General features: G+C 38.1%; 1 protein-coding gene and 1 long non-coding RNA gene across 3 annotated transcripts in view; one reads left to right on the forward strand and one right to left on the reverse strand.

The window, feature by feature from the left end:
• Positions 1-3,110: 3,110 nt before the first annotated feature.
• Positions 3,111-6,462, reverse strand: LOC311287806. 2 transcript variants are annotated; one of them, XR_014626808.1, is made up of 4 exons: positions 6,242-6,462; positions 4,745-4,848; positions 4,445-4,553; positions 3,111-4,341 (listed from the first exon to the last, which is right to left on the reverse strand). It is a non-coding gene; the product is annotated as an uncharacterized lncRNA (long non-coding RNA). The 2 variants fall into 2 exon arrangements; XR_014626809.1 differs by having other exon boundaries at positions 3,111-4,553.
• Positions 6,463-6,512: 50 nt separating this feature from the next.
• Positions 6,513-27,130, forward strand: part of znf507 (zinc finger protein 507) — a 132,247-nt gene continuing 111,629 nt past the window's right edge. Inside the window, exons 1-6 of the mRNA XM_084404873.1 lie at positions 6,513-6,651; positions 11,113-13,274; positions 13,756-13,873; positions 14,418-14,529; positions 15,194-15,298; positions 15,384-15,518. Coding sequence (XP_084260999.1) covers positions 11,115-13,274; positions 13,756-13,873; positions 14,418-14,529; positions 15,194-15,298; positions 15,384-15,518 — 2,630 coding nt within the window. The 5' untranslated portion in view covers positions 6,513-6,651; positions 11,113-11,114. The remainder of the gene's footprint in view (positions 6,652-11,112; positions 13,275-13,755; positions 13,874-14,417; positions 14,530-15,193; positions 15,299-15,383; positions 15,519-27,130) is intronic.

Below are 27,130 nucleotides of genomic sequence, written 5' to 3' on the forward strand. Positions count from 1 at the left end.
AGGCCTATTATTCCATGCATTTATATTAAGTTGCTCAAGCAAGTGGTCAAATATTTAACCATGTACTTATATTAAAATCGCAAACATTTTACATTTCAGCAAAAACTTAAAATTGACAAAAACAGCCGACTCCCATGCCTTTTCTTTTGCATTTAAATTTTAATACAATGAATCTTGCATGTCACAAAGAACTTGTTTTTCCACTTCCACGAATGAGACAAGTGTTGATCATTATTTCGCCTTGTTGAGGTAAATTGTAGTTCTCTTACGAGAGGTTCTCTCGTATTGCGTAAGTTGCTTACGCTACGGGTAGTCATCTTTTCTCGAGATATGAAGCCAAAAATTATCCTTAATTTTTATAATCTTGTCAACGCAGTGCAGCAGCAGGCAGACCTAGAGCAGGCTATCTAGCGTGCTCATTGGCTGCCCTGCGGCAACTGCAGCAGCCTACCACTGAGCCTGGCGTGACGTCACGCCCAATGGGGGCGCTTGGCGCCCTCACGCGTCACAGCCCGCCAGAAGGGGCGTGGTTAAGCGTATAAAAGGAAGGCTCCATACTCTCGCCGATCGGTTACATCCAGCCGCAAACGATGTCGAAGTCGAACACACCTATTGTTTCCCAAACCTGGTTCTGGAGCCACACCACTACACATTTTCCAACTCTTTCTAATCAATCACACCTGAATCAGCTCGTTAGTAGAGACTCCAAGACCAGAAATATATGGGTCAGATAAGGGAGACATTCAAAATGTGCACTGTTGGTGTGCCTCCACGAGCAGGGTTGGGAAACACTGAACACTTAAGTGTCCATCAGATGTAAACTTCAAATGTGAATGGTTGAATTAGTAGGTCACTTTTCCCTACTGTTTTGTGAATATTCAGACATACTGTACTACTTTTTACGTAGACCTACTGTTTTTCACCCACTATATAATAGGGAAATGGTCATATTTCAGGGACTGATTCGTTTAGAAACTAAATGTTTTAAAATTTGGTCATTTAATCGATATCCAATTTGTTGAAAAACACTACAGGTGTGTCCCAGTTCACATACTTATTCACTACGTGTACTTTAAATACCTAAATGGTGCCCTTATTTAACAGAAAAAAACAAATCATGGAATGTTGAACACTTTTTTTTATGTTGGATACTTCATGCACTCAATTGCACAGCTTTCCTTTCGTGGCAGAGGGGGAAAGGCAATGAGAATGACAAAACAAAACCTTATCACATTTATACACTAGACAGTAAAGTACGGCCCTGTCCAAAATGATCCTAAACACTTGCAAACCAAGTGCAACTTAGAATTTAATAAATGAGTAATAAATAAATTTAAAGAGTTTTGTTTGTTGTGTTTGGAAAAATGGGACATAGCCTACATTTTTGTGATGTGTAAAACCAATGAATAAAGATGCAATTGGCTTTTCCTAATATTAAAGTTTTGGTTAGCTATGTGAACTATTGTGAAAACGTTTGAAAATTATAAATGTGAGTCCACACTTTCGCAATGTAACAGCGCTTTGTCGTGGAGAAGTCTGCTGCTGAGCTCGCTTCAATGCGGGCTCGGCAAAAGTGTGCATCAAGGGTGCATATTGACCACAAATGGGGCGGTCGCGAGCACCCTTCTGAAACCTAAAATAACAAATGGGATAACCCTGATCTCATTCTAGTGCCTACTGCTGAGAAGCCTACAAGCCTCCAACGGACTGGACTAGGAAGGACGCAGCCTCACTAGGATTCAGGCATCCATTTGAGAAGCATTCTGTAAGTGCATGTGCCGTTTAGGACAGGCCTACATAGTGTATAGTATAGTGCATCATTTGGGACACAACTTAAATCATTCAGGAACAAAACAGCTTCTGTTTGCAATGGTTTTATGTGGCTTTGTTTGGAACAATTTTTATTGGTGGAGCTTTTTTTAAATAGAAGAGATGGCATAATAACACACTGTGATTGCATGTTGAATGAATCTGCTCAAGTAGCCAACTCTGTTCATTAAATTAGAAATTTGATAAAATAGATAAAGTACTTGGCAATATTGTCTTTAAAATGTAAATTACTCAATGGCAAAGGATTGTGACTTTGGTGTTTAATATATTTGTCATAAGTGCCAGATCATTTTCTACAGTTAGCTTCAGTAATGGGGAACGTAATGTAGTAAATATAAGCTGACTACACCACCTCCTTAAGGCAGGAGGAGCCCTCTAGAGGTCACAATACTGATTAGACAACAAATGTAGTTTGTAAAAAGATAATTTTATTGTTCCAATAGAACCATCAAATGTTAAAAACGTGTCGATAATAACATTCACAGAAGTTGGAATTAGCTCTCCTCAAGATTGCAAGAGGGTCGGGCCTGCCCTTGTGGACAGGGACGGTTCTAGGCCCTGGCCCCTGCTGAAATTGGCCCCCCATTCCTAGGGGTTGAAAAAAAAAAACGAAAAAAAAAAAAAAAAAAACAACATTTTTTTATATATATTAAATTCAAATATCAAATATGTCAAATATAAATTTGACATTTGTGAATCAATTCAGAATCGTCCGCATCGCTATGAATCGATTTTTTTATAAATAATTTTTTTATATATAAATAAATACTTTTTTTTCTTTTTCTAATAACGTAATATTGACGGAACGCAAAAGGCGGAACTCTAAGAGGACGTGCAGTGCGCGGACAGTCAGTGGTGTGCACATAACAGACGCATGATGGCTGAGCGCCAAATTCGAACGGCACCCTCTTCGTTAAAAGCTAACGTGTGGAAAATTGGCACTTTCATTGTTACCCATTTATAGTATTTGTTGTATGAGAGCTGCTTTCTGTATTGTTTAGTTTTCACATCAATATGCTGTAAACCGATCTGTTATACGTACGTTATGCCAGTCACAAAAAGTAAAATTTTGACTGCGCTCTCTGCAGATGTTCATTCACTTTTTTGTATAAGCTGTTTTTGATTGTGGTATACAGCAAACATTTCAAGTCATAACTGTTTATTATTTAGTGCGGCTTTGTATGTTACTAATTATTCAGAATATGCGTAAGTCCACAAGAATTATGTTTCTATGAGAGCTGCTGGTACAATTCTGTATTTTTGAACAAAAACTGTTTGTGAATTTGCTACAGCAAAATGTTTTTTTTTTTTTTTTTTTGTCTTAAGGATTATATTGCCCATTGGAAATAAGAGGATGTTGGTTAGACGTCTATTATTAAATACTAGAGATTCAGAATATGCTGAAGTTTGCATTAATTTACTACAAGTATGCTGCTAGTACAGGCACACATTTATTTTCCTGTTGGTTCTTTGCAATGTTGGGACAAATGCTGGCAAATGTAACCTTACAGTTGACTTGCCAAATCACTTCCATTTGTTTTATTAATAAAATTAATATAGGAAGTAAGTTCATTATGGGTCATCAAATACTTTGCTTTAAAAGTACCAAGTAGTTTAAAAAAAAAAAAAAAATTAGATAACGTTACCCTCTGAATCGTAATCGAATCGTGAGGTGCCTAGAGATTCCCACCCATCAATCGTCGACGAGAAGAGCAACCGGAAAATTCTTCACAACGATCACAGATGCAATTCCACCCCCAAACAATAATTTACTGTTTATAAGCGACGACATGATTATGAAACTTAAAGGTGGAATTCAGAAAGAAGTGCATTGTGTCCTTTATTCACAGTATAAATAAATGAAAAAAATCATTAAGAACTTTACTGGCTCATATTTTTAGAGCGTTTGAAAAAGGAACGACTGCCGAAGTGTATTTGCACCGTACTGAATAAATTATTTTCTGTGCTTGAAAGTACCCTGTATTTGGCCCCTGAATGTAACATGTGGCCCCTTAATGGCCCCTGTTACAGAAAAATCCACCTGTAAGAGACAGAAGAAAAATAGAAGAAACCCCACAGCATACACCGCAAATAAGTAGTAGTACCTTTAAGTCACTATTTCAGTGCCAACCTCCAGTACACACCACACAGCAGTGTCACACGTACCACCCAAATCACCTACACCGAAGGAGGTAGATGCAGGCCCGGCCCTGTACAAAGTCTCTGAGGACTGGAACACACAAAAAGGAGAGCAGTACCAAAGAAACAAAGCAAATGACAAACAACATTTAACATCAAAATCAAATAACAATAACAATAAACCACAATATAAATCTAAAATATACAAGAAACAGTGGCTGGTCTGCCCCTTTAAGAATAAAGGAAACATGCATGTTAGTACACATCAATGCAGCCCACAATATAAAACAACCAAAACATAGCCTACTTTAACGAAAGTACAACTGCAACACAGTTACCCAATCTCAGCTCTCACATGATTGATAAAAGGTACTATAAAACAAGAGAAAAGATTACCACATCAAATACATTTGTATATTAATTGCATCAAACTCATAAACGATCGGTCTTAAAGTGTATAGGCTACTGCGTTTACCGTTATTCAGCATTCCATCACGGCCGTCAGCCCATTGAAGGTACCGCAGCAATAAATGTTTGTCTGCCTCGTTTCCCAGACAGAGAATAAAACCTCTTAAATAATCAGTCTAAAAGAAAAAAATATAACAAAGATGGAATTGCCATCTCCACGCAAACAACCCACACAACTAAAAACATACCTATATGAAAGGGTATAGAGGCTGCATGTTGAGCACCACAAACACACACACCAGAACTGCAGAAAAGATACTGTAAGAACCCTTTATGCGGTCTTAATGATAGAACTAGCCACCTGTACCTGAAACTGATTGCTGGCCAGTCTCCTCCCACAGTAACCTCACTCTCTCACCTAGTGGTTGAGGGCCCAGCTTCTAAAGCTCTGAAGGAGATGCCGCATGGCACCTGCAGTGTTTACAGAGGATTTATTAACTAAAAGAAGGTCCAAGTTAAAATAGACAGCAGTTAATAAGAGGCAAGTTTAAAAGTGCATAAACTGTGATATATATAAACAAATAATATTTCATTCAAAATTGTATATTTAAAATCATGTATATTTAAAGGGTAACTAAACCCCTGGTCAGACCCTGACTCCACCCACTGTCAATATTTGAAAAATGCTAGAAAAGTGGGCAGACCCCAGCGGAGATAGAGGGGACGAACCGTGAGCGGGGGGCGTGCACCTGAGACCTGCTGTCAGACTCTAAAATGGAGTTTGCTCACAGGGTCGCAAGACGACGTAAAGTACATTCATCTGATGAGTTTTATCAGAGCCCGTCATTCTCAGGTTTTATCGAGTTGATGTCAATAGCGCGCTCTCTATATAGGCATATTCATATTTTGCCGCTATGTGAAAAAATCCAGCAAAATGCGCCGACGCGTTTGTCGACCCCAGAGGAATAACTTTAGCCTAACCATAAATTGTGATTAAAATATATATGATCACTCACATCAAGACGGCGCTGCGGTGGTGGAGTCCATGCAGGAGGAGCAGCGTGCGTTTGTCACTGCGTCGCTTTTCAGCGCGAGCTGTGTGGAGGAGAAGCCCATTTCCACCTCTATTGCGTTGGAGAAGCAATCCCGCGAAAATGCAGGTTTCACACTCACGGTCTTCCAGGCCAAGTGCATGCAAACACTGGCGCCTATTTTCCAAGTCTGCTGGAAAGCTATGCAGTCCAGCAGTGCTGTTGCAACCAGCAACACTACACCTACGTACCCTCCTGACCACTGTACACAGATAAATCTACGCTAGCTCATACCAAGGGCGTGGTGAGCTTGTACCAGGGGCGTGGTAGAGCTGGAACCTGCTTACGTCACCTGCCACCTTTTACGTCACTTGCCACCGCAACATCCAATAGGAAAATTCAACTGCAGTAGCCACCGTTCAACCTTAAGAGGGCAGCACTCAGACGTTTTTACACCATATATTGTAAAATTAAAATACTTTATACCCAAATGTCAAAAAAGTTACTCGAATCAATGAACAGCACTAATAAAGCCTCATTCTTACAGATCATTAAATAAAAAAAGTTGGTTTAGTGTTTAGTTACCCTTTAAGCCTGTATTTTTAAATGAAGAGATGACATCATAATATTAACTACAGTAGCTACCCAGATAGCAGACAGACGTCGTTTCTATGTTGATTCAATGTCAGTTTGCTATGGTAGGCTATTTATCCACATTGAATAATTCTTCTAATGAAGATATTTGAAATGTTCATCGAATTCATATAAATCTTAATAATAATACTAATTAAAGCACAAGCATAACATCATCTCCAGTTAGGGAAACATCTTACTTTAAGGGTCTTTACTTTTCACTTCAAAATCTACAAAAGCTGCAGATCTAGGCCTACATTAATTATAAAATAAATAGATCACTAATCTCGTGTCGTTTCGGTAGAATACATTGCGATCAATGCTCAAAATTCTTAAATTAGTACTTCAGCACAAACATACAGAACATAAAGTAAAAGAGTAAATAATGACAAAAAGGATGTAGCACTTCTTTCTCAATGTGGTCTTCAAGCAGTGGCAGGTGTTTTCTGGCTGATGTCACTTTCCACGGTCACATGACCTGCAGTGAGTCACGTGATCGGCGCTCCATTCTCGCCATTTTGAGTCCAGAGTGAAGCACTTTTACACCCCTGGAATAAAAACAGCGCATCACGGGCACCGAGGCCAAAGATCAGACACAACTGCCGCATCAGTAAGTAGCGTTTGGGTGGTTGTGACAGTCGCATGACTCTGAGCTGTTTATTAAACGGCACAGTTGTTTTTTTACTGCTCATGTTGAAGTGTAAAATGTGCATGTGTGTTACTGTTGTCAGAAACGTCCTGCCCCTTTCTCACGTTGCGTCTCCACGGTTATCACGGACACCATGTTCTCAAACACACACACACACACACGCACACACACACACACACTCTCTGCTAAACTTAAGCTCAACTATCTCACACCGATATTTGACTGAGATTGATTTGCACGTGTTGAGTATCAGTCAGTAGGTCTGTGTCTCTAAACATCCGTCAACGCGTCAAATCTTTATATTGTCGCACAGAGACACACAGCATGTGTTTATTTTTACCCCTTCACCATTACGTTTTTCTTCTTGTCGGTTTTGGCCTTTGATTGGTATTTGCTGTTACGTTGTAACTAACCCATAATATAGTACAATCTGAATATTTTACTTTTACAACATAAAGGCCTAATTGATCTTAAAGGGGACACTTTACCCAAAAAGTAAAATTATGTCGTCATTTTCTCACCCTCGTGTTGTTCCTGTATCACTTCTTTCATAAAGTTTAACACGCACACACACAAAGATAGTGAAAAATGTGTCCGAGAAAGTAATTTGCGTCTGATGTTGTTTTGGACCCCATTGACTTTTATTGTATAGGGAAAAAAAGGTTAATTTGGAAGAGGAAAAAAAGCACACAAAGCTTTCCTTGTTTTCAATTACTGTCGAATAATTGAATGTGTTTACATGTTCATACTCCACGTGTCTTTGTTTTGATTCAGTGTAATTCTCTATAACTTCCCTTTTAACTGTTGGTCAAAAATGCAGAAGTGCTATGAGGAAATGAATTACAAGTTGGAGAAAGTGAAGAATCCACTCTCAGATTAGGTGTGTTAGAAGTCACTCAGGTATTATAAAAATATCTCTAAGGTATGCTTTACATTCTGCCATTATTGCAAACAATATGAATTTTTAAATACCGTCATACTGTTGTGTAGCTGTAAACAATTGCTGCATATTATTGGCTACAAAGAGCGCTATGAGTGTATTGAGAGGGGACCTCTATTAACTGCATAGCCCTTTTACTGATGGTTAAAATTTTATAAAACAAACATAACCCACACTCAACTAACTTTCATTAATGTGGCAAATACCACAGCCCTATGATTTCCGCAATGTTGAAAATGTGGACTGAATCATGGAACGTTACTGTATAAAGCGTCATGTCACAGACCTGTTGTATGGATAAATCAAAAGTAGAGCTGTACAATGAATCAAATTACAATATGGATTTGTGTATGTGAATATTAAATCTCAAAAAGACTGCTATTGAATCTGAAGTCTGCGTCTCTGTGTGAATAAGCACCGCACTTTTCGTCTACTACACACTTTCGTCTGCCATCTCACTATATGAACTTCATCTCCAGATCTGCTCTGAGAGTTCACATTATAACCATTTTACCATTTAATTCAAGAAAAACTCTCTCTACTACACAGAGAAACTTCACAACAACCTGTCAAAATAAAGTTTGGTTTAAGTTGAAATTATAACAGAAATATATTACCATTGCACTGTAGTAGGCCTCTACTTCAAGCTACTATATTACTATTATAATAATAATTATTAAAAACACAAACTCAAAGGTCTTCATTACAACCTGCAAAAAAAAATTTGATCTAACTTGAAATTATAAAATAAATATTACTATTACACAGTAAAATGTACTTAAAATAAATAATACATTGTTACTAACATTATTTTTAGGAATGTTTTCATACTCTATGCTATATAGTTTTAATACATTTTAATTTGATTGCATTTTTTAACTAAATCGTTTGTTAGTATTTTAAATTGATTTGATTACCTCCATTTTTGTATTGACATTACAACATTTTTTATATTCTGTATCATGACAGTAAAATATGGCACTATAAACTTTGATATATTGACCGCTGATTACTGAGATTGACAGGCAGACTCTTGTGTGATGAAATCATGTAGTCTAAATCATATTAATCTGACATGAAGAAAAAAAGAAAAGAAAAAAATGTCGGATTTACTATGCAGTAACTAGTGGGTGATATTTATAGGTATGTGAAGTAGGCCTAATGGCTATTCTTGTAAATATGTAAGGAGGGCCTCTTCCACTGTACACCCAGAAAGCTTATTATCTTAAAACCAGTGCTGGAAGAAGTACACAAATCAAGTACTGGGGTAAGTACATGGGTCAATGACGTGACGGGTCATTTTTTTGTCCAAAGGCCTTAATAATAATAATAAAAAAAAACAAATATATAACATCCAAATTATGTAAGGTAGTACAACTTGATCTCTTTTACTGAATCCAAAAGGTTTTAATTATATTTTACTACATATAAAGGTATTTTAAAGATTTTGAAGTGTCAAAAGGTAATTCGGTAAAACCGATATAGTAAATATTTAAATGGAATAATATTGTTTTTAATAACTAAAGGAACTACAATAATACAAATATAAAGCAGATAAGGCTCTTTTTTTTACATTTCCCCTTTTCTCCTTTCCCTGTGCAATGTTTTACTTGAATATGTTGGAGTGTTTAGAGTAGTCCAATAAATGATTACATTTATGAGATCAGTGATAATTTTATTTAATATTTCTTCTGTGGTACACACTATAGGCTATACTATCTCAACATCAATGTCAAATCAGTTTTTAACTTTCAAATCAGTGGTTAAACCGAATGACTTTTTTGGTGACACATTTTTTCCATCTTGTAAAAAATGACAAAAAACAGTGTTAATTGATTGTACAAACCACAAAATCTTATTGTTAACATCTAGGTAAACTAAAAAATGGTTTCAAATATAGTTATATCTCCATTCAATTTTTTTACACTTTTAAAAACCTTATTCATCAATGACCCACATATACCATAACAAGATATTACTCCAGTGAAAGTATTAATACCCCCTTTTTTTCTTTTTTTTTTTTTTCAGAAACAGCTTGACTGGATAATTTGAATCAGTGAGTTGTTGTCACAAATGAATCGTTCAGTGCGTGCGATTTACGAACTGATTTAACAGGTTAATGGAAAAGAATCAGCGTGTTAGTGAATTGGACACCGCTAAATAACGTTGAACGAAATGTTTTTTATAAAATGTAGTGGAGTAAAAAGTATGAAAATTACAGATACCATATAGTAAAAGTATTAAAGTATGTTTTTTTTTTTTTTCATTTTTACTTAAGTCAAAGTAAAAAAAAAAAACTTATTGATGAATGTTTATTTAGTTTGCAGTTCTATACTCCATCCTACTATGTAGACACACAGACAGAGCTTAAATAGGCTACTGCTCAGTCTGACATCATCATAAATTATGAATTGTCAAGTAGCCAGCACTAGTCAATAAGGACGTTTACGCAGACACTTTGATCTGCAAATAAGAAAATGTTATATTACCAAAACTTGTTATACACTGATAACTACTATACTGATAATTGCTGATAATTAAAGTGTGCAAACAAATACAAATAAAATACCATATAGCATATAAAAATGAAGAAAAACAAAATGTGTTAATGCGTATTGACAAATATACAATATAAAAACAAATGTTGCATAGGGCATAATGTGTTAATATTTTAAGAATGTTTTGCAGACATACTGGTTTTATATAATTTGAAACTACTACGACATCGGGGAAGCATTAATTTTGCATTATTTTAAAGTTATATTATGTCATTTTTATGCAAAGCCTGCGCTGTTCAGATGGTAATAAACAAATGTGAACATGTCCACATTCAAGCATTTCATACAATAGGCTTAAACAGCTTTCACTTTCACAGAAGATTTAGTTCACAAACATCTGACAGTCGTGATCTAAATATGATTTTCATTAATAAATCCTAAAATTCGGCATTAGTAACTTAGTACTTAGTACTAGTACTTTTCGCGCCATCACGCGCACTCAAGTTCTGTGGATTTCAGGTTCTTGGCTCATTTTGAGTCAGACTTGTGAATCCAGGGAATTAAGCGAACTCGCTCTGACTGGATTATTTGAATCAGTGAGTTGTTGTCATAAATGAATCGTTCAGTGCGATTTGCAAACTGATTTAACAGGCTAATTGAAAATAATCAGCTTGTTAGCTAATTGGACACCGCTAAATAACAAGAAACGACATGTTGTTTGTGAAATGTAGTGGAGTAAAAACTATGATTTTATGCTTTGGAATGCAGTGAAGTAAAAGTTTCCCAAAATAAAAATACTCAAGTAGATTTTTCAAGTATCTGTCTTTTATCTAAGTACAGTAACAACGTACAAATACTTTGTTACTGTCCACTACTGCTTAAAACCATTCTCTAACTCAGCATTTCTGAACTTTTAGAAAGCTGAAAGTTGCTGTTTGCTTAGTTGTGCCATTTCATTCACATTTTATTTTTTACATGTTTCAGGAATGGAGGACAGCAGTGGTGTTGCTGTCTTAGTGCCTCACTCTAGAGGCCAGCAGGATACAGTCTTCATTCCCGACAGACGTCTTCATGGTGGCGAGGACCAGCAACGGCAGCAGCAAAAGCAGGCTGCTGACTCTCTTATTCAGGTCATTGAGAAGCTCAGCAAGATTGTGGAGAAGAGGCCCAGAAGATGCACCATCTCTGGGAAAAAGAGACCCTTGGTGACCTGTGCATCTGTACCTGTACCTGTTCCAGACAGCAGGGACTGCACTGAAGGGGCCACACCTTGTAAGAGACCCAGAGAGCAAAGGGAAAAGCACCCAGCACCCAGCAGCACGCCTGGGCATGTGTTCGCACGGGAGCCTTCAAGTCAAGGCACTCGGACAGTCACGTGTTACCAGTGCAGTATGTGCAGATTTATCTCACCTACATTGGAGCTGTTGAAAGAGCACCTGCTGCAGCATGACGAGCAGCACAGTGAGCTCATCCTCATGTGCTCAGAATGCCAGTTCACTTCAAATCATCAAGAGGAGCTGGTGGCACACGTAAGACTCCACCTGGAGGAGGGCGACCATGCTAGACGCATCCTAGACGAGCAAGCATTGGCTAGGAGGGTTCACCAAGGGATGACGGTTTTGAAGGCAAGCAACTTAGAATCAGAGAAGATGTCTACGCCGAAGAAGTGGTACAGCTTTGAGCAGGGCAGGTACCGTTGTCTTATCTGCAACTATGAATGCAGACAGCAGCGCAATTTGAAGACCCACGCATGGAAACACGCTGGCCTGGTTGACTGCTCATACCCAATATTTGAAGATGAGACAGACTGTCCTGATACTTTACAAAGCTCCTGTCCTCCTTCAGTTCCAGCAGGTAAAGAGGATACCATTGTAGTCCTCGCAGCAGTTGGGGGAAAACCTCAGACGATGCATGGCTCCTCTAGCCTCCAGCTAAAGCTGTGTGGCTCACCAGAAGTGAAGTGTCATGGGGAGACAGCAGCTTTGAAAACAGTGGAGAGCAAAATGCCAGTGATTAGCCACATTTTTTCTATTAAAGACCCCGAGGAGCCCTTGATGGAGGTCCAGGTGACACCTGAGGCGCAAATGGAGCTGGAGTTGGAGACTGAGAGTCAACAGGCAAGCTCCGACAGCCTCCTGTCCTCTGCGCAGAAGATTATCAGCTGCAGCGGCAACAGTGCCGGCCACGTCAATGTCATTGTGGAACGCCTTCCCTGTGCTGAGGAACCGGTGTCGAGCAAACCTCTGCTCCTCAGCCCAGAAGTAGGAGGAGACAAAACCCTTCTTGCCTCTGAGGAGCCAGAGTTAGAGAGCCAACACCACCCCATATACTACAAACAAAAGGAGGAGGTTGTGATCACCTGGAATGAAGAAGATCGACAACAGGAGGAGGAGACTGTGTCTTCAGGATCTCCCTCAGATGAAAACGTGCCACCGGTTCGGAGAAGGACTTACTCTGAGTCTCTTCGGCTGCATTCTTTAGCAGCCGAGGTACTGGTGGCCATGCCCATGAGGGCCCCGGAGCTTAGCAAAACCACTGCGAAAGGTATCCATGACCTGTGTACGCAAATCCCTGACACAGGCCAGAAAATTATAGAAATTGCAGACACTGCCAACCCTAAGGTGTCCTCAGGAGAGCTCACCTGTGCCATTGGAGAGCCAGCTGCTCTACTTAACCTTGGCCTCCAGAGTTCAAAAGATTCTAGAGATGTGCTGGTCGAGGGACCCTCCAAAGCCGGCATCAGCATGTCCCTTTTGACAGTCATCGAGCGGCTGCAAGAGCGTTCTGACCAAAACACTTCAGATGAGGACATTCTGAAGGAGTTGCAGGACAACGCCCAAAGCCAACATTCTGGTGGAGTTCCTGGGGGTGTTGCTGTGCCCACCGAAGTTTCCTCTACAGAAGGTCTGGTGGAATATATAGCTGGGAGTGAGAGGCCCTATCGCTGTCGACTGTGCCTGTACAGCAGCGGAAACAAGGGCTACATCAAGCAGCACCTACGGGTGCATAGACAGAGAGAGCCCTACCAGTGCCCCATCTGTGAGCATATAGCCTGTGACAGCAAGGACCTGGAGCGTCACATGATCCACCACTTCAAGCCCCGCATGTACAGCTGCAAGCAGTGCACAGAGAGGTTCTACTACAAGGTGAGGAGAGAAACAAACCTGTCTAGTGGAAATAAGAATACATTTTTATTTATTTTTTTACATGGGGCTTTTATTTTAATATGCCTGTTGAAGCAAAGAACAGTATTGGCCTTTTGTCATTATTAGAATATTTGATTCAAATGATTCTGTAATCATTTACTCTCATGCTGTTTGTCTGTGTCTTTCTTTGTTCTGTGCAACACAAAAGAGGATTTGAAGATTTTCAAATCTTTCCAGATTTCAAATTGGAATTTTTTGTTGTTGTTGTTGCATAGAAGAAAGAAGTCATACAGGTTTGGAACAACATGATGGGACATCAAATATTCTTTAACTAAAAGAGCAAGTATTCATTTTATTCCATGTAGATTGGCGTAATGAGTTTATAATTTTGGAATGCACTGCTCTCTCTTCCACTGATGCGTTATTAATAAACTTCCTCCTTATGAAGCACTGATGATGGTTTTATTAATACCTCATTCAGAGTCAGCTGAGGAGCCACGAGCGAGATGGGCATGGGATAGACGACATCAGCAACACACTGACCCACGTCGCTGAAAGCACAGCAATCGTTGAAGACACAGCCAAGATGGCAGATGAGTGTGAGCATGAAATATACCTTCAGCACCACACAAAAAAGAACACTTTCTCCTCCTTAAAAAATCCTTAGTCTTTATAAACATTAGTACAGATGGTTTTTTTTTTTTTTGCATGCTAACATACATCTGAGTGTTTTTTTTTTAAATAATAGGGTGGGGGCCTTTTCTATTGGTCATTGAATGGATTTTGAGACGTGGATGTTGCACTCAAAAATGAATGCAAACTTGCAGTCAGTTGTGGAGGGATGGGTCTTAAATGGTCTAAATGATTGGAGAATTCCGGCACACATCCCTTTTTTTTTTTTTTTTGACTACTAGCTCGATTTGACATTTTAATAATTTTTCATTTTATTAAACCTACAATGTAATATATGTAACATATAACATGCATTTACAAAATAGGTTGAATTTTCATTTCATGCCAACTGTAACATTACAAATAATGTGTGATTATCATTTACCCCTTTTCCATCAACATGGTTCTGGTGGTTATTTAACAACTTAGAGACATTACATTTTCTCTTTACAATTTCTCTTTATTGCTCAGATTCAGTTGGCGAGCAGAGCGTTTTCAAATGCGATGTGTGTGACTACACCAGCTCCACGTATGTTGGGGTGCGCAACCATCGGCGAATCCACAACTCTGATAAACCATACAGGTTTGTGTTTTTTTTTTTTTTTTTACGTTCTCATTGAACATAAGGATAAATGTTTAGAAATGTGTTTTTTGAAATGTATTTTGTTGTAAATGATACGTTACACAAGGAGAACAAATCAGAAAGCATGAGATGTTTTGTAGTTTGTAAAAATGTGGCTGGAAATGAAAGCATTACCAGTTATCACCACAAGGGTGCAGTGGTGCTCAGGATAAGTCTTTGATGCCTGTACTCATTGTGTTAAGGCCTTATGCTGAGAATGTTCAAGATCTTGTTAGCTTCAATGTAAGCGCATATACACAAACCCGATCACATGCAAGCTCACATAAACACCTCAAGGTCCCTTTTATGGTCTCTTCGAGTTCTTATTATGTCTTGCTTCAGTTCTGTTCAGTCATGATCATTTCAAAAAGAACTTCTGAGAGAAAGGGTCCTTTTAAGCCACAGGATCCATTCAAAGCCTGCAATGTATTGCATTTGCCGCAAGCAGCCTCAAACGCACTTTCAGTGGTCTTCAAACGCAGGCCTTCAAATGTTCAAACACACAGCCGATTCGAAAAAAGAAAATTTACTGTGCAAACAAACAATGGCTGACCCCACTTGACAGGTGCTCCAGAAGGTCTGGTGCCGCTCTAACTGTTTATCCTGTGCCGCATTACCCCTCTAGGTGCTGCAGCTGTGATTTCGCCACAACTAATATGAATAGCCTGAAGAGCCACATGAAAAGACATCCACAGGAACACCAAGCCATGCAGCTGCTGGAGCAGTACAGGTGAGAATCAAACACTTTGGAAGAGCTGGTGTACAGAACTTGACAGTAGGTGGAGATGGGTGATAATCTTTAATCTGTGTTACAGGTGCTCGCTGTGTGGTTACGTGTGCAGCCACCCACCATCTCTCAAATCCCACATGTGGAAACATGCCGGAGATCAGAATTACAACTATGAGCAAGTCAACAAGGCCATTAATGAAGCAATTTCTCAGAGTAGCCGGTAGGAAGGACCGTTATAATATATATTGTTTTATGTGATTGTTTTTTTGTTTTGTTTTTTGTTTTGACTCTAGGGTGAGGTTATATAGGTAAAAAATAATAGTTATGTGATGTGAATTATATTTGTGATTTTATTTGTGATGTAGCTAAAAACAAAAATAAAATTAAAGCTGCAAGCAGCATTTATCGGGGTTCAAGCAGTTAAGGCCTTTAAGACCTTTAAGCACAAAAGCATCAAAAGTTATTAAGTTTTATTTAGCAAGCATTTAACCACTGACATATATGACTCCAACGTCACAGTCAGTGTTATGCTGGGATTCACTCATTTTTCAGCGGTCTTTTGCAAACAGGAGATTTACACATGAAGGAGAAAACAATGGTGTTTGAGGCTCACGGTATGTCAGTTCCATGTCCAGAACTCTTATCATTCAACTATGCCAAGATAAATACAGTTTTCAATTGTATGGCACCTTTAAAATAGATGATTAGTAATATAATGCTTACTTGTAGTCTGAAATGGCTTTAACAAAAGAAGAAAAATATTCTTAGATTTCTGTTCATTCTAATCATGTACAAATAAAGTAGCACAGTAAGATTACATTTATTTGAATGCATTAGTGAGTGTGTGATTGTGCTGTGCGTGGAGCTTATCAATACTAAAAGTGAAGGTGTAGTTGATATCTTTGGTGATAATATCTGTAATCATAAAAAAACAAAAACAATTAAGAAATAAAGAATTAAAATTACAAATAATATTCTATTAAGATATGAGTTACAATAACATGATTTGTAATAGTAATAATATCAATAATATATGCACAATACACACAGTTTAGACTATCAGGTCTGTGTTTTACAAAAACATTAGTATTGCAGCCAATGTGAGTCTGTGGGATTTATAAACAGACAAAATATGATTTGAAATGTTATTTTAATGATTTAATTAAGTTTAAACAATATTTCAAATGGGAAAAAAATGAAAAATAATATTTTAGTGAGCAGAATGAACCAATGAGTGTTCTTCTTCTGGTGGTTAAAATGTAAATGAAAACAATAATACTTAAACAATAATACTTAATACACTAACCATGCTTGAACACACATGCACACACATTTTGTTGTAGATGTAGATATTTAAAATAAAAGATAGGTAACAAAATGATAATTGCAAATCTCCTCTGTATAACACCATTTTCAGATTTCAAATAAATCACTGAGAGGCAGAATTGTTCAAACTGAGAGCTCAGTAAAAATGAAGTGATAAACTTTGACAAAACATGATTGTGTTATAATAGGTGATTTTCATGCAAGTAATTTTATATAGTCCAAAACTTAATGCAAAAGCACAGATGAAAATATTTTATTAAGTAGAATGTCCTGCAGAGGGCAGTAGAAGACCACTAATTGACCCACTTTCATTTGAAAGACTTTTTTATCCACCAGTAAAACAAAGCAGTTTCTCCATGTTCTTTCCATTAAGCATGCTTACACACACAGACACACACACAGACACAAACACATCCACACACACACACACACACACACACACACACACACACAAAGACAAATGTTTTCAATGTTTTTAGGATGTGATATTGTGAAAATATCTTCATCTCCTCATCCTGAACAACTTTGCCTCAAGAATTACTGTCAATCAAACCGTTCATAATCATAATAAAAAATAAAAAATATACAAATATCATAATAAAATAAAAAAACATCATAAAAAAAGATTGCTTCTTAAAGCATTTGTTTATTTCCCAATACTGAAAGCGAATTAAAAGATCATGCGTAATCCTGCTGCTCCCTCTAGTGGACAACAGTGGAATTACAGTCTCCATCTTACAGTTGAAGTGTTTGAATGAATGAATGGGAATTTGGTTTTTCACTTATATCTCGGGAACCAGAAGGCGAAAAATTCTGAAACTCAGAGCATAGATAGTGCTTGAGGAGTCCTGTTGAATGAGACCATCGCAGTGTTTTTGGGCGATTGGGCCCGGGAGTTATGAGGCATATTATTTTGGGGCTTTTATCTCTGGAATGCCCAGGGCAAATTACACCACATTTGAATCGATGCTAGCCAAGGACGCGCCCTTTCCAACGAGCTCTCACACAAGGTTCGGGGTGGTCTGGGTCGGGAGTTACGGGCGTTCAAAGTCGGGGTCCCGCGGACTAACGATCCGCGGGGGGGGGGGGGGGGGGGCGCTCCCGAGGCCCGCGACCATACGTTTCGATCAAGAGCCCGGAGACGTCCTTACCATCAAAATTTGAACGCGCAGCGACTTTCCGTTTTCGAGTTATGAGTGAATTTGTACTGGGGGGGCGTGGCCTAAATGGCGGCCTCCGTTTTTACTTTCGTTTCTGGATTCCATTCATTAATGTGACACAATTGTCAATAGTAATACTTCAATAGATGAGTTTTGACAAAATGTGATTGTAAATGTTAAAATAATGATTTTATAAAGTCTAAATATGAATTATATAGCAATATTAGGGAGTAGTATGATGAAATGACAGCAGGGGGCAGTACAATACCACTTATTGGCTTAATATGCCATGTTATATATTTTTTTACATTTTTAACTGTTATAGAGGCAAATTTTGTCCGATCTGTCTGAAATTTTTCATACTTCTTAAGAGTCACATGTTCTGACTTGTTTTTATTAAAGAGATATAGGCTTTTGGAGACACTTGGTCAAGGCTACATATTGAAGTGACACAATTATAGCCATCCAAATGAAGAAGTTATACTTTTTCTGATAATTATTGATCTAGAGAGTCCAGAGAATTGCACTGCACTGGTTTTGAACATTATTATATGAACATTATATGATTATAGAAGGAAAATACCATTTACAAGCAATACGGGCAATTTACCATATAATATATGATTTTAAAGCGTTTTAACAGTTATAGCGCCATCTATTGTCCGATCTCCATGAAATGTTGCATGCTTGTTAAGGATGTTATGTCACATATGCTCACCAATTTTTGTGAAGTTCTGAGTTTTTATTTAGGATTTATAGACTTTTTAGTGTATTTTGCCACGCCCATTTTATAAATGACCCTATTACAGCCATTCAAATGCAAAAGTTCAACGTTTTTTCGATAATTATTGATCTAGAGAGTCCAAAGAATTGTCCTAGACTGGTTTGGTTCCGATCGGGCGAAAAACCAGGGACTAGTTCGCAAAAGTAGGTTTTTAACATGTTCGCGAATATTTAATGAACGGTTTGATTGACAGCAATGGTTCTAGAGGCAAAGTTGTTCAGCATAAGGAGATCTATCAAATGATATGCATTTTGTGATGATAAGTGTAACACCACGTGATTACAGAGCCATAAAACTCATTAGCGCCAACTAGTGGCCGATTTCTTTCAAAATTCTTACAGACCTCTAGGGCCATGAGCTGAACATGCCCATTGAGTTTCGTTCCGATCGGCCTCCGTTAACCTTGTCTAATAGGTGCTCAAACTTCATTGGCCGATGGCGGCCATGTTTTTTGAGATACGCCAATGTCCTCATACACATACATGGCACCTTGGACCAAGACACTGCATACCAATTTTCAAGTCAATCGGACTAACGGTCAGGTGGTTATAGCCTGTTTTATGTTTTTTTCATTTTATAGCGCCACCATGAGGCCAATCGTCGCGATTTTTTTACTGTGACCCCAGATTGAACTCATACACATGTGTACCAAGTTTGGTGAAGATACCTCATTTACATCGGGAGTTATAGCCATTTTAGTAAAATAGGCCCCTCCCACAACGTACGTTTTGGCGCCCCTTAGCGACCGTGAATCGAAATTTCCACTTTTTTTCGATAATTATTGATATTCAGACTCCAGAGAACATTTCTGCACTGGTTTGGTTCCAATCGGGCAAAAAACCAGGGACTAGTTCGCAAAAGTAGGTTTTTGACAAAATTCAAAATGGCGGAAAATCTATCATGGCGGAAATGAAATCGGAGATATACGTTTTGTTCGTCAGGCATCCAGCTTTCCAATGATATAAGACACTTGAGTCTACGACATACGGTCTAGGAGTTATGAACAGTTTCGCGCTTTTGGTTGCTATAGCGCCACCTATGGGCCAATCGGGGTCATAATCTCTGAACCTTTCCTCGATTTTTGTACTACCATCTGTCAAAGTTTCAAAGTTCCAGCTCTTACGGTTTGGGCTGCACGATGCGTTTTACGGCGGAATAATAATAATAATTAAAGCTGCAAGCAGCATTTATCGGGGTTCAAGCATTTAAGGCCTTTAAGCACATAAGCATTTAAGACATTAAGTTTTATTTAGAAAGCTTTTAACCACTGAAATAATAGATGGAAAAGACCATTTACAGCCAATACAGGCAATTTACCATAGGAAATATATGGTTTTCAAACCTTTTTAACAGTTATAGCGCCACCTATGGTCCGATCAACATGAAATTTGGCATGCTTGTTTAGAATATTATGGCACATATGCTCACCAATTTTCGTGAAGTTCTGAGTTTTCGTTTAGGATTTAAAAGCTTTTGAGTGCATTTTGCCACGCCCATTTTCTTTATGACCCAATTATAGCCATACGAAAAATTCAAAAGTTCAACTTTTTTTCGATAATTATTGATCAGGAGAGTCCAGAGAATTGTCCTAGACTGGTCTGGTTCCGATCGGGCGAAAAACCAGGGACTAGTTCGCAAAAGTAGGTTTTTAACATATTCGCGAATAATTAATGAACGATTTGATTGACAGCAATGGTTCTTGAGGCAATATTGTTCAGCATGAGCAGATCTATCAAATGATATGCATTTTGTGACAATAAGTGTAACACCACGTGATTACAGAGCCATAAAACTCGTTAGCGCCAACTAGTGGCCGATTTCTTTCAAAATTCTTACAGACCTCTAGGGCTATGAGTTGAACATGCCCATCGAGTTTCGTTCCAATCGGCCTCCGTTAACCTTGTCTAATAGGTGCTCAAACTTCATTGGCCGATGGCGGCCATGTTTTTTGAGATACACCAATGTCCTCATAGACATACATGACACCTTGGGCCAAGACACTGCATACCAATTTTCAAGTCAATCGGACTAACGGTCAGGTGGTTAAAGCCTGTTTTATGTTTTTTTCATGTTATAGCGCCACCATGTGGCCAATCGCCGCGATTCTTTTACTGTGACCTCAGATTGACCTCTTACACATGTGTACTGAGTTTGGTGAAGATACGTCATTTACTTCTGGAGTTATAGCCATTTTAGTAAAATAGGCCCCTCCCACAACGTACGTTTTGGCACCCCTTAGCGTCCGTGAATCGAAATTTCAACTTTTTTTCGATAATTATTGATATTCAGACTCCAGAGAACATTTCTGTACTGGTTTGGTTCCGATCGGGCGAAAAACCTAGGACTAGTTCGCAAAAGTAGGTTTTTGGCAAAATTCAAAATGGCGGAAAATCTATCATGGCGGAAATGAAATCGGAGATATACGTTTTGTTCGTCAAGTGTCCAGCTTTCCAATGATATAAGACACTTGAGTCTACGACATACGGTCTAGGAGTTCTGAGCAGTTTCGCGCTTTTGGTCGCTGTAGCGCCACCTATGGGCCGATTTGGCTAAGTCCGTGTATCTGAGTAGCGAGCAATACTACTACCATTTGACCCAGTATCACGTCTCTAGGCCTTACGGTTTTGGCTGCACGATGCGTTTTAGGGAAGAATAATAATAATAATAAAAATCAGGGCAATTACAATAGGGTTTCAGCACTTCGTGCTTGAACCCCTAAAAATCAGCACAATTACAATAGGGTTTCAGCATTTCATGCTTGAACCCCTAATAAGAAGAGACGTTTTGGACAGTTATAGCGCCACCTATTGTCCGATCTTCACGAAACTTGGCATGCTTCTTCACCATGTTCTGACACATATGCTCCTCGATTTTTGTGAAGTTTGGGGTTTTCCCTTAGGTTGTATAGGCTTTTGAGTGTTTTTTTTGTCCCACCCCTTTCCTAAATGACCCTGTTACAGCCAGGCCAATGCAAAAGTTCAACTTTTTTTCGATAATTATTCATCTAGAGACTCCAGAGAACTGTGCTAGACTGGTCTGGTCTGGATTGGGCCAAAAACCAGGGACTAGTTGGCCAAAGTAGGTTTTGGACTAAAGTGCCCATATAAATTTTTTTTTTGCTCGTAGGTGAATTTGGAGATAGCCATTTTGTCCGTCTGGAGCCAGGGATCACAGTGATGCTAAAATTGAGATTCTAGGACAAACTGTCTAGGAGTTATGAGCAATTTAGTAAATGTGGTCATTATAGTTCCACCTATGGGCCAATCTGGGCCATACTTTGATAGGTTCTCCCCAAATTGAGGACTACCATTTGGCCAAGTTTCAAAGCTCCAGCTCTTACGGTTTGGGCTGCACGATGCGTTTTAGGGCGGAATAATAATAATAATAATAATAAAAATCAGCACAATTACAATAGGGTTTCAGCATTTCATGCTTGAACCCCTAATTAAAGCTGCAAGCAGCATTTAGCGGGGTTCAAGCATTTAGGGTCTTTAAGCACATAAGGCAGTTTAGTGAGTTGTCTGAGTTTTTGTTTAGGATTTACAGGCTTTTGAGTGTTTTTTTGCCATACCCATTTTCTAAATGATCCTGTTATGGCTACCCAATGGGTAAAGTTAAAGTTTTTTATATAATTAATAATCTAGAGCTTCCAGAGAATTGTACTGCACTGGTATATTTCCGATCGGGCGAAAAACCTAGGACTAGTTCCCAAAAGTAGGTTTTTAACATAATCGCAAGTATTTAATGAACAAATTGATTGACAGCAGTAGTTCTTGAGGCAAAGTTGTTCAGTATGAGGAGATCTATCAAATGATATGCATCACGTGATTACATAGCTGTAAAACCTGTTAGCATCAACTAGTGGCTGATTTTTAAAAATTCTTACAGACCTCTAGGGCCACGAGTCGAACATGCCCACCGAGTTTCGTTCTGATCGGCCTCCGTTAAGAGCAAACTAACAGCTTTGAATTAAAATGGTGAGGTATCCTGTTGTAAACATCAACCATGCCTGTTGACAGTTTTGTGGGAAGGGAATGAAAAGTTCTCAAATCCGCAGCACAGCCTCAGACATAACATTTATATCCATGATCTGCCATTTTCACTATTGTCCTTGCTTGCTTCTTCACAATACCTGCAGATCTTCTGATGATTCGGCTGTGCAGGTCCACATTAACACTGCCTGGCCTAGAACATGGACTGGAAAATGCAAATTTGGGGGGTATAAATATTAATGATCCTGACTCCAACGTCACAGTCGGTGTTATGGTGGGATTCACTCATTTTTCAGCGGTCTTTTGCAAACAGGAGATTTACACATGAAGGAGGAAACAATGGTGTTTGAGGCTCACGGTATGTCAGTTCCATGTCCAGAACTCTTATCATTCAACTATGCCAAGATAAATACAGTTTTCAATTGTATGGCACCTTTAAAATAGATGATTAGTAATATAATGCTTACTTGGAGTCTGAAATGGCTTTAACAAAAGAAGAAAAATATTCTTAGATTTCTGTTCATTCTAATCATGTACAAATAAAGTAGCACAATAAGATTACATTTATTTGAATGCATTAGTGAGTGTGTGATTGTGCTGTGTGTGCAGCGTGTCAATACTAAAAGTGAAGGTGTAGTTGATATCTTTGGTGATAATATCTGTAGTAATCATAAAAAAACAATTAAGAAATAAAGAATTAAAATTACAAATAATATTCTATTAAGATATGAGTTACAATAACATGATTTGCAATAGTAATAATATCAATAATATATGCACAATACACACAGATTAGACTATCAGGTCTGTGTTTTACAAAAACATTAGTATTGCAGCCAATGTGAGTCTGTGGGATTTATAAACAGACAAAATATGATTTGAAATGTTATTTTAATGATTTTATTAAGTTTAAACAATATTTCAAATGGAAAAAAAATGAAAAATAATATTTTAGTGAGCAGAATGAACCAATGAGTGTTCTTCTTCTGGTGGTTAAAATGTAAATGAAAACAATAATACTTAAACAATAATACTTAATACACTAACCATGCTTGAACACACACATGCACACACATTTTGTTGTAGATGTAGATATTTAAAATAAAAGATAGGTAACAAAATGATAATTGCAAATCTCCTCTGTATAACACCATTTTCAGATTTCAAATTAATCACTGAGAGGCAGAATTGTTCAAACTGAGAGCTCAGTAAAAATGAAGTGATAAAATTTGACAAAACATGACTGTGTTATAATAGGTGATTTTCATGCAAGTAATTTTATATAGTCCAAAAACTAATGCAAAAGCACAGATGAAAATATTTTATTAAGTAGAATGTCCTGCAGAGGGCAGTAGAAGACCACTAATTGACTCACTTTCATTTGAAAGACTTTTTTTATCCACCAGTAAAACAAAGCAGTTTCTCCATGTTCTTTCCATTAAGCATGCTTACACACACACACACACACACACACAAACACAAACACATCCACACACACACACACACACACACAAAGACAAATATGTTTTCAATGTTTTTAGGATGTGATATTGTGAAAATATCTTCATCTCCTCATCTTGAACAACTTTGCCTCAAGAATCACTAATGTCAATCAAACCGTTCATAATCATAATAAAAAATAAAATGTATAAAAAAATATCATAATAAAAAAAAACATCATAATAAAAAAGATTGCTTCTTAAAGCATTTGTTTATTTCCCAATACTGAAGCTAATTAAAAGATCATGCGTAATCCTGCTGCTCCCTCTAGTGGACAACAGTGGTATTATAGCTTACATTTTACAGTTGAAGTGTTTGAATGAATGAATGGGAATTTGTTTTTTTACTTATATCTCAGGAACCAAAAGGCGAAAAATTCTGAAACTCAGAGCATAGATAGTGCTTGAGGAGCCCTGTTGAATGAGACCATCAACGTGTTTTTGGGCGATTGGGGCTGGGAGTTATGATTGTTATAAGGCATATCTGTTCGGGCTATTATCTCTGGAATGCCCAGGGCAAATAACACCACATTTGAATCGAAGCTAGCCAAGGACGCGCCCTTTCCAACGAGCTCTCACACAATGTTCGGGGTGGTCTGGGTCGGGAGTAATGGCCGTTCAAAATCGGGGGTCCCGCGGATTCGCGATACGCGGGGGGCGCGCTACCGAGGCCCGCGACGACACGTTTCGATCAAGAGCCCGGAGAGGTCCTCACCATCAAAATTTGAGCGCGCAACGACTTTCCGTTTTCGAGTTATGAATGAATTTGTATTCGGGGGCGTGGCTTAAATGCCGTTACTTTCGTTTCATTTCATTCATTTACTTTCGTCCATTTCCATATCTCAGTGTAACACAATTGTCAATAGTAATACTCAATAGATGAGTTTTGACAAAATGTGATTGTAAATGTTAAAATAATGATTTTATAAAGTCTAAATATGAATTTTATAACAATATTAGGGAGTAGTATGATGAAATGACAGCAGGGGGCAGTAAAATACCACTTATTGGCTTAATATGTCATTATATTCATATAAAATCACCTTTTGAAGAAGTTAAACTTTTTTTCTGATAATTATTGATCTAGAGAGTTCAGAGAATTGTGCTGCACTGGTTTTGAACATTATGATATGAACATTATATGATGATAGAAGACACCATTTACAGCAAATACAGGCAATTTACCATAGGAAATATATGGTTTTAAAGCGTTTTAACAGTTATAGCGCCAACTATGGTCCGATCTTCATAAAATTTTTCATGCTTCTTTAGCAGGTTATGACACATATGCTCATCAATTTTTGTGAAGTTCTGAGTTTTCGTTTAGGATTTATAGGCTTTTGAGTGCATTTTACCACGCCCATTTTCTAAATGACCCTGTTATAGCCATGCGAAAAATGCAAAAGTTCAACTTTTTTTTGATAATTATTGACCTAGAGAGTCCATAGAATTGTCCTAGACTGGTTTGGTTCCGATCGGGCGAAAAACCAGGGACTAGTTCGCAAAAGTACGTTTTTAACATAATTACGAATATTTAATGAACGGTTTGATTGACAGCAATGGTTCTTGAGGCAAAGTTGTTCAACAAGAGGAGATCTATCAAATGGTATGCATTTTGTGACAATAAGTGTAACACCACGTGATTACAGAGCCATAAAACTCGTTAGCGCCAACTAGTGGCCGATTTCTTTTAAAATTCTTACAGACCTCTAGGGCCATGAGTAGAACATGCCCACCGAGTTTCGTTCCGATCGGCCTCCGTTAACCTTGTCTAATAGGTGCTCAAACTTCATTGGCCGATGGCGGCCATGTTTTTTTAGATACGCCAATGTCCTCATACACATACATGACACCTTGGACCAAGACACTGCATACCAATTTTCAAGTCAATCGGACTAACGGTCAGGTGGTTAAAGCCTGTTTTATGTTTTTTATATATTATAGCGCCACCATGTGGCCAATCGCCGCGATTTTTTTACTGTTACCTCATATTGAGCTCATACATAGGTTTACCGAGTTTGGTGAAGATACCTCATTTACTTCTGGAGTTATAGCCATTTTAGTAAAATAGGCCCCTCCCATAACATACGTTTTGGCGCCCCTTAGCGACCGTGAATCGAAATTTCGACTTTTTTTCGATAATTATTGATCTTCAGTTTCTAGAGAACATTTCTGCACTGGTTTGGTTCCGATCGGGCGAAAAACCAGGGACTAGTTCGCAAAAGTAGGTTTTTGACAAAATTCAAAATGGCGGAAAATCTATCATGGCGGAAATGAAATCGGAGATATACGTTTTGTTCGTCAGGCGTCCAGCTTTCCAATGATATAAGACACTTGAGTCTACGACATACGTTCTAGGAGTTCTGAGCAGTTTCGCGCTTTTGGTCGCTATAGCGCCACCTATGGGCCAATCGAGGTCATACTTTGATACGTTCTCCCCAAATTGAGGACTACCATTTGGCCAACTTTCAAGGTTCCAGCTCTTACGGTTTGGTCTGCACGATGCGTTTTAGGGGAAAATAATAATAATAATAAAAATCCTTACAATAACAATAGGGTTTCAGCACTTCGTGCTTGAACCCCTAATAATTAAAGCTGCAAGCAGCATTTATCGGGGTTCAAGCAGTTAAGGCCTTTAAGGCATTTAAGCACAAAAGCATCAAAAGTTATTAAGATTTATTTAGCAAGCATGTAACCACTGACATAATAGATGGAAAAGACCATTTACAGCCAATACAGGCAATTTGCCATGGGATATATATGGTTTTAAAGCTTTTTAACAGTTATAGCGCCACCTATGGTCCGATCTCCATAAAATTGTTTACTGTGACCTCAAATTGAACCCATACACATGTGTACTGAGTTTGGTGAAGATATCTCATTTACTTCTTGAGTTATAGCCATTTGAGTAAAATAGGCTCCTCCCACAACGATTTGCCACATTCTAGAATTATTTAATATGATTCTAGCATGATTTACTATCATATACCATGTTCCAGAATGATTTATTAGGATTTTAGCATGATTTACCTTGATACACCTCATTTCAGTATTATTTACTATGATTTACA

Source organism: Rutilus rutilus (assembly GCF_951802725.1).
Source record: "Rutilus rutilus genome assembly, chromosome: 3".
Taxonomy (NCBI): Eukaryota; Metazoa; Chordata; class Actinopteri; order Cypriniformes; family Leuciscidae; genus Rutilus; species Rutilus rutilus.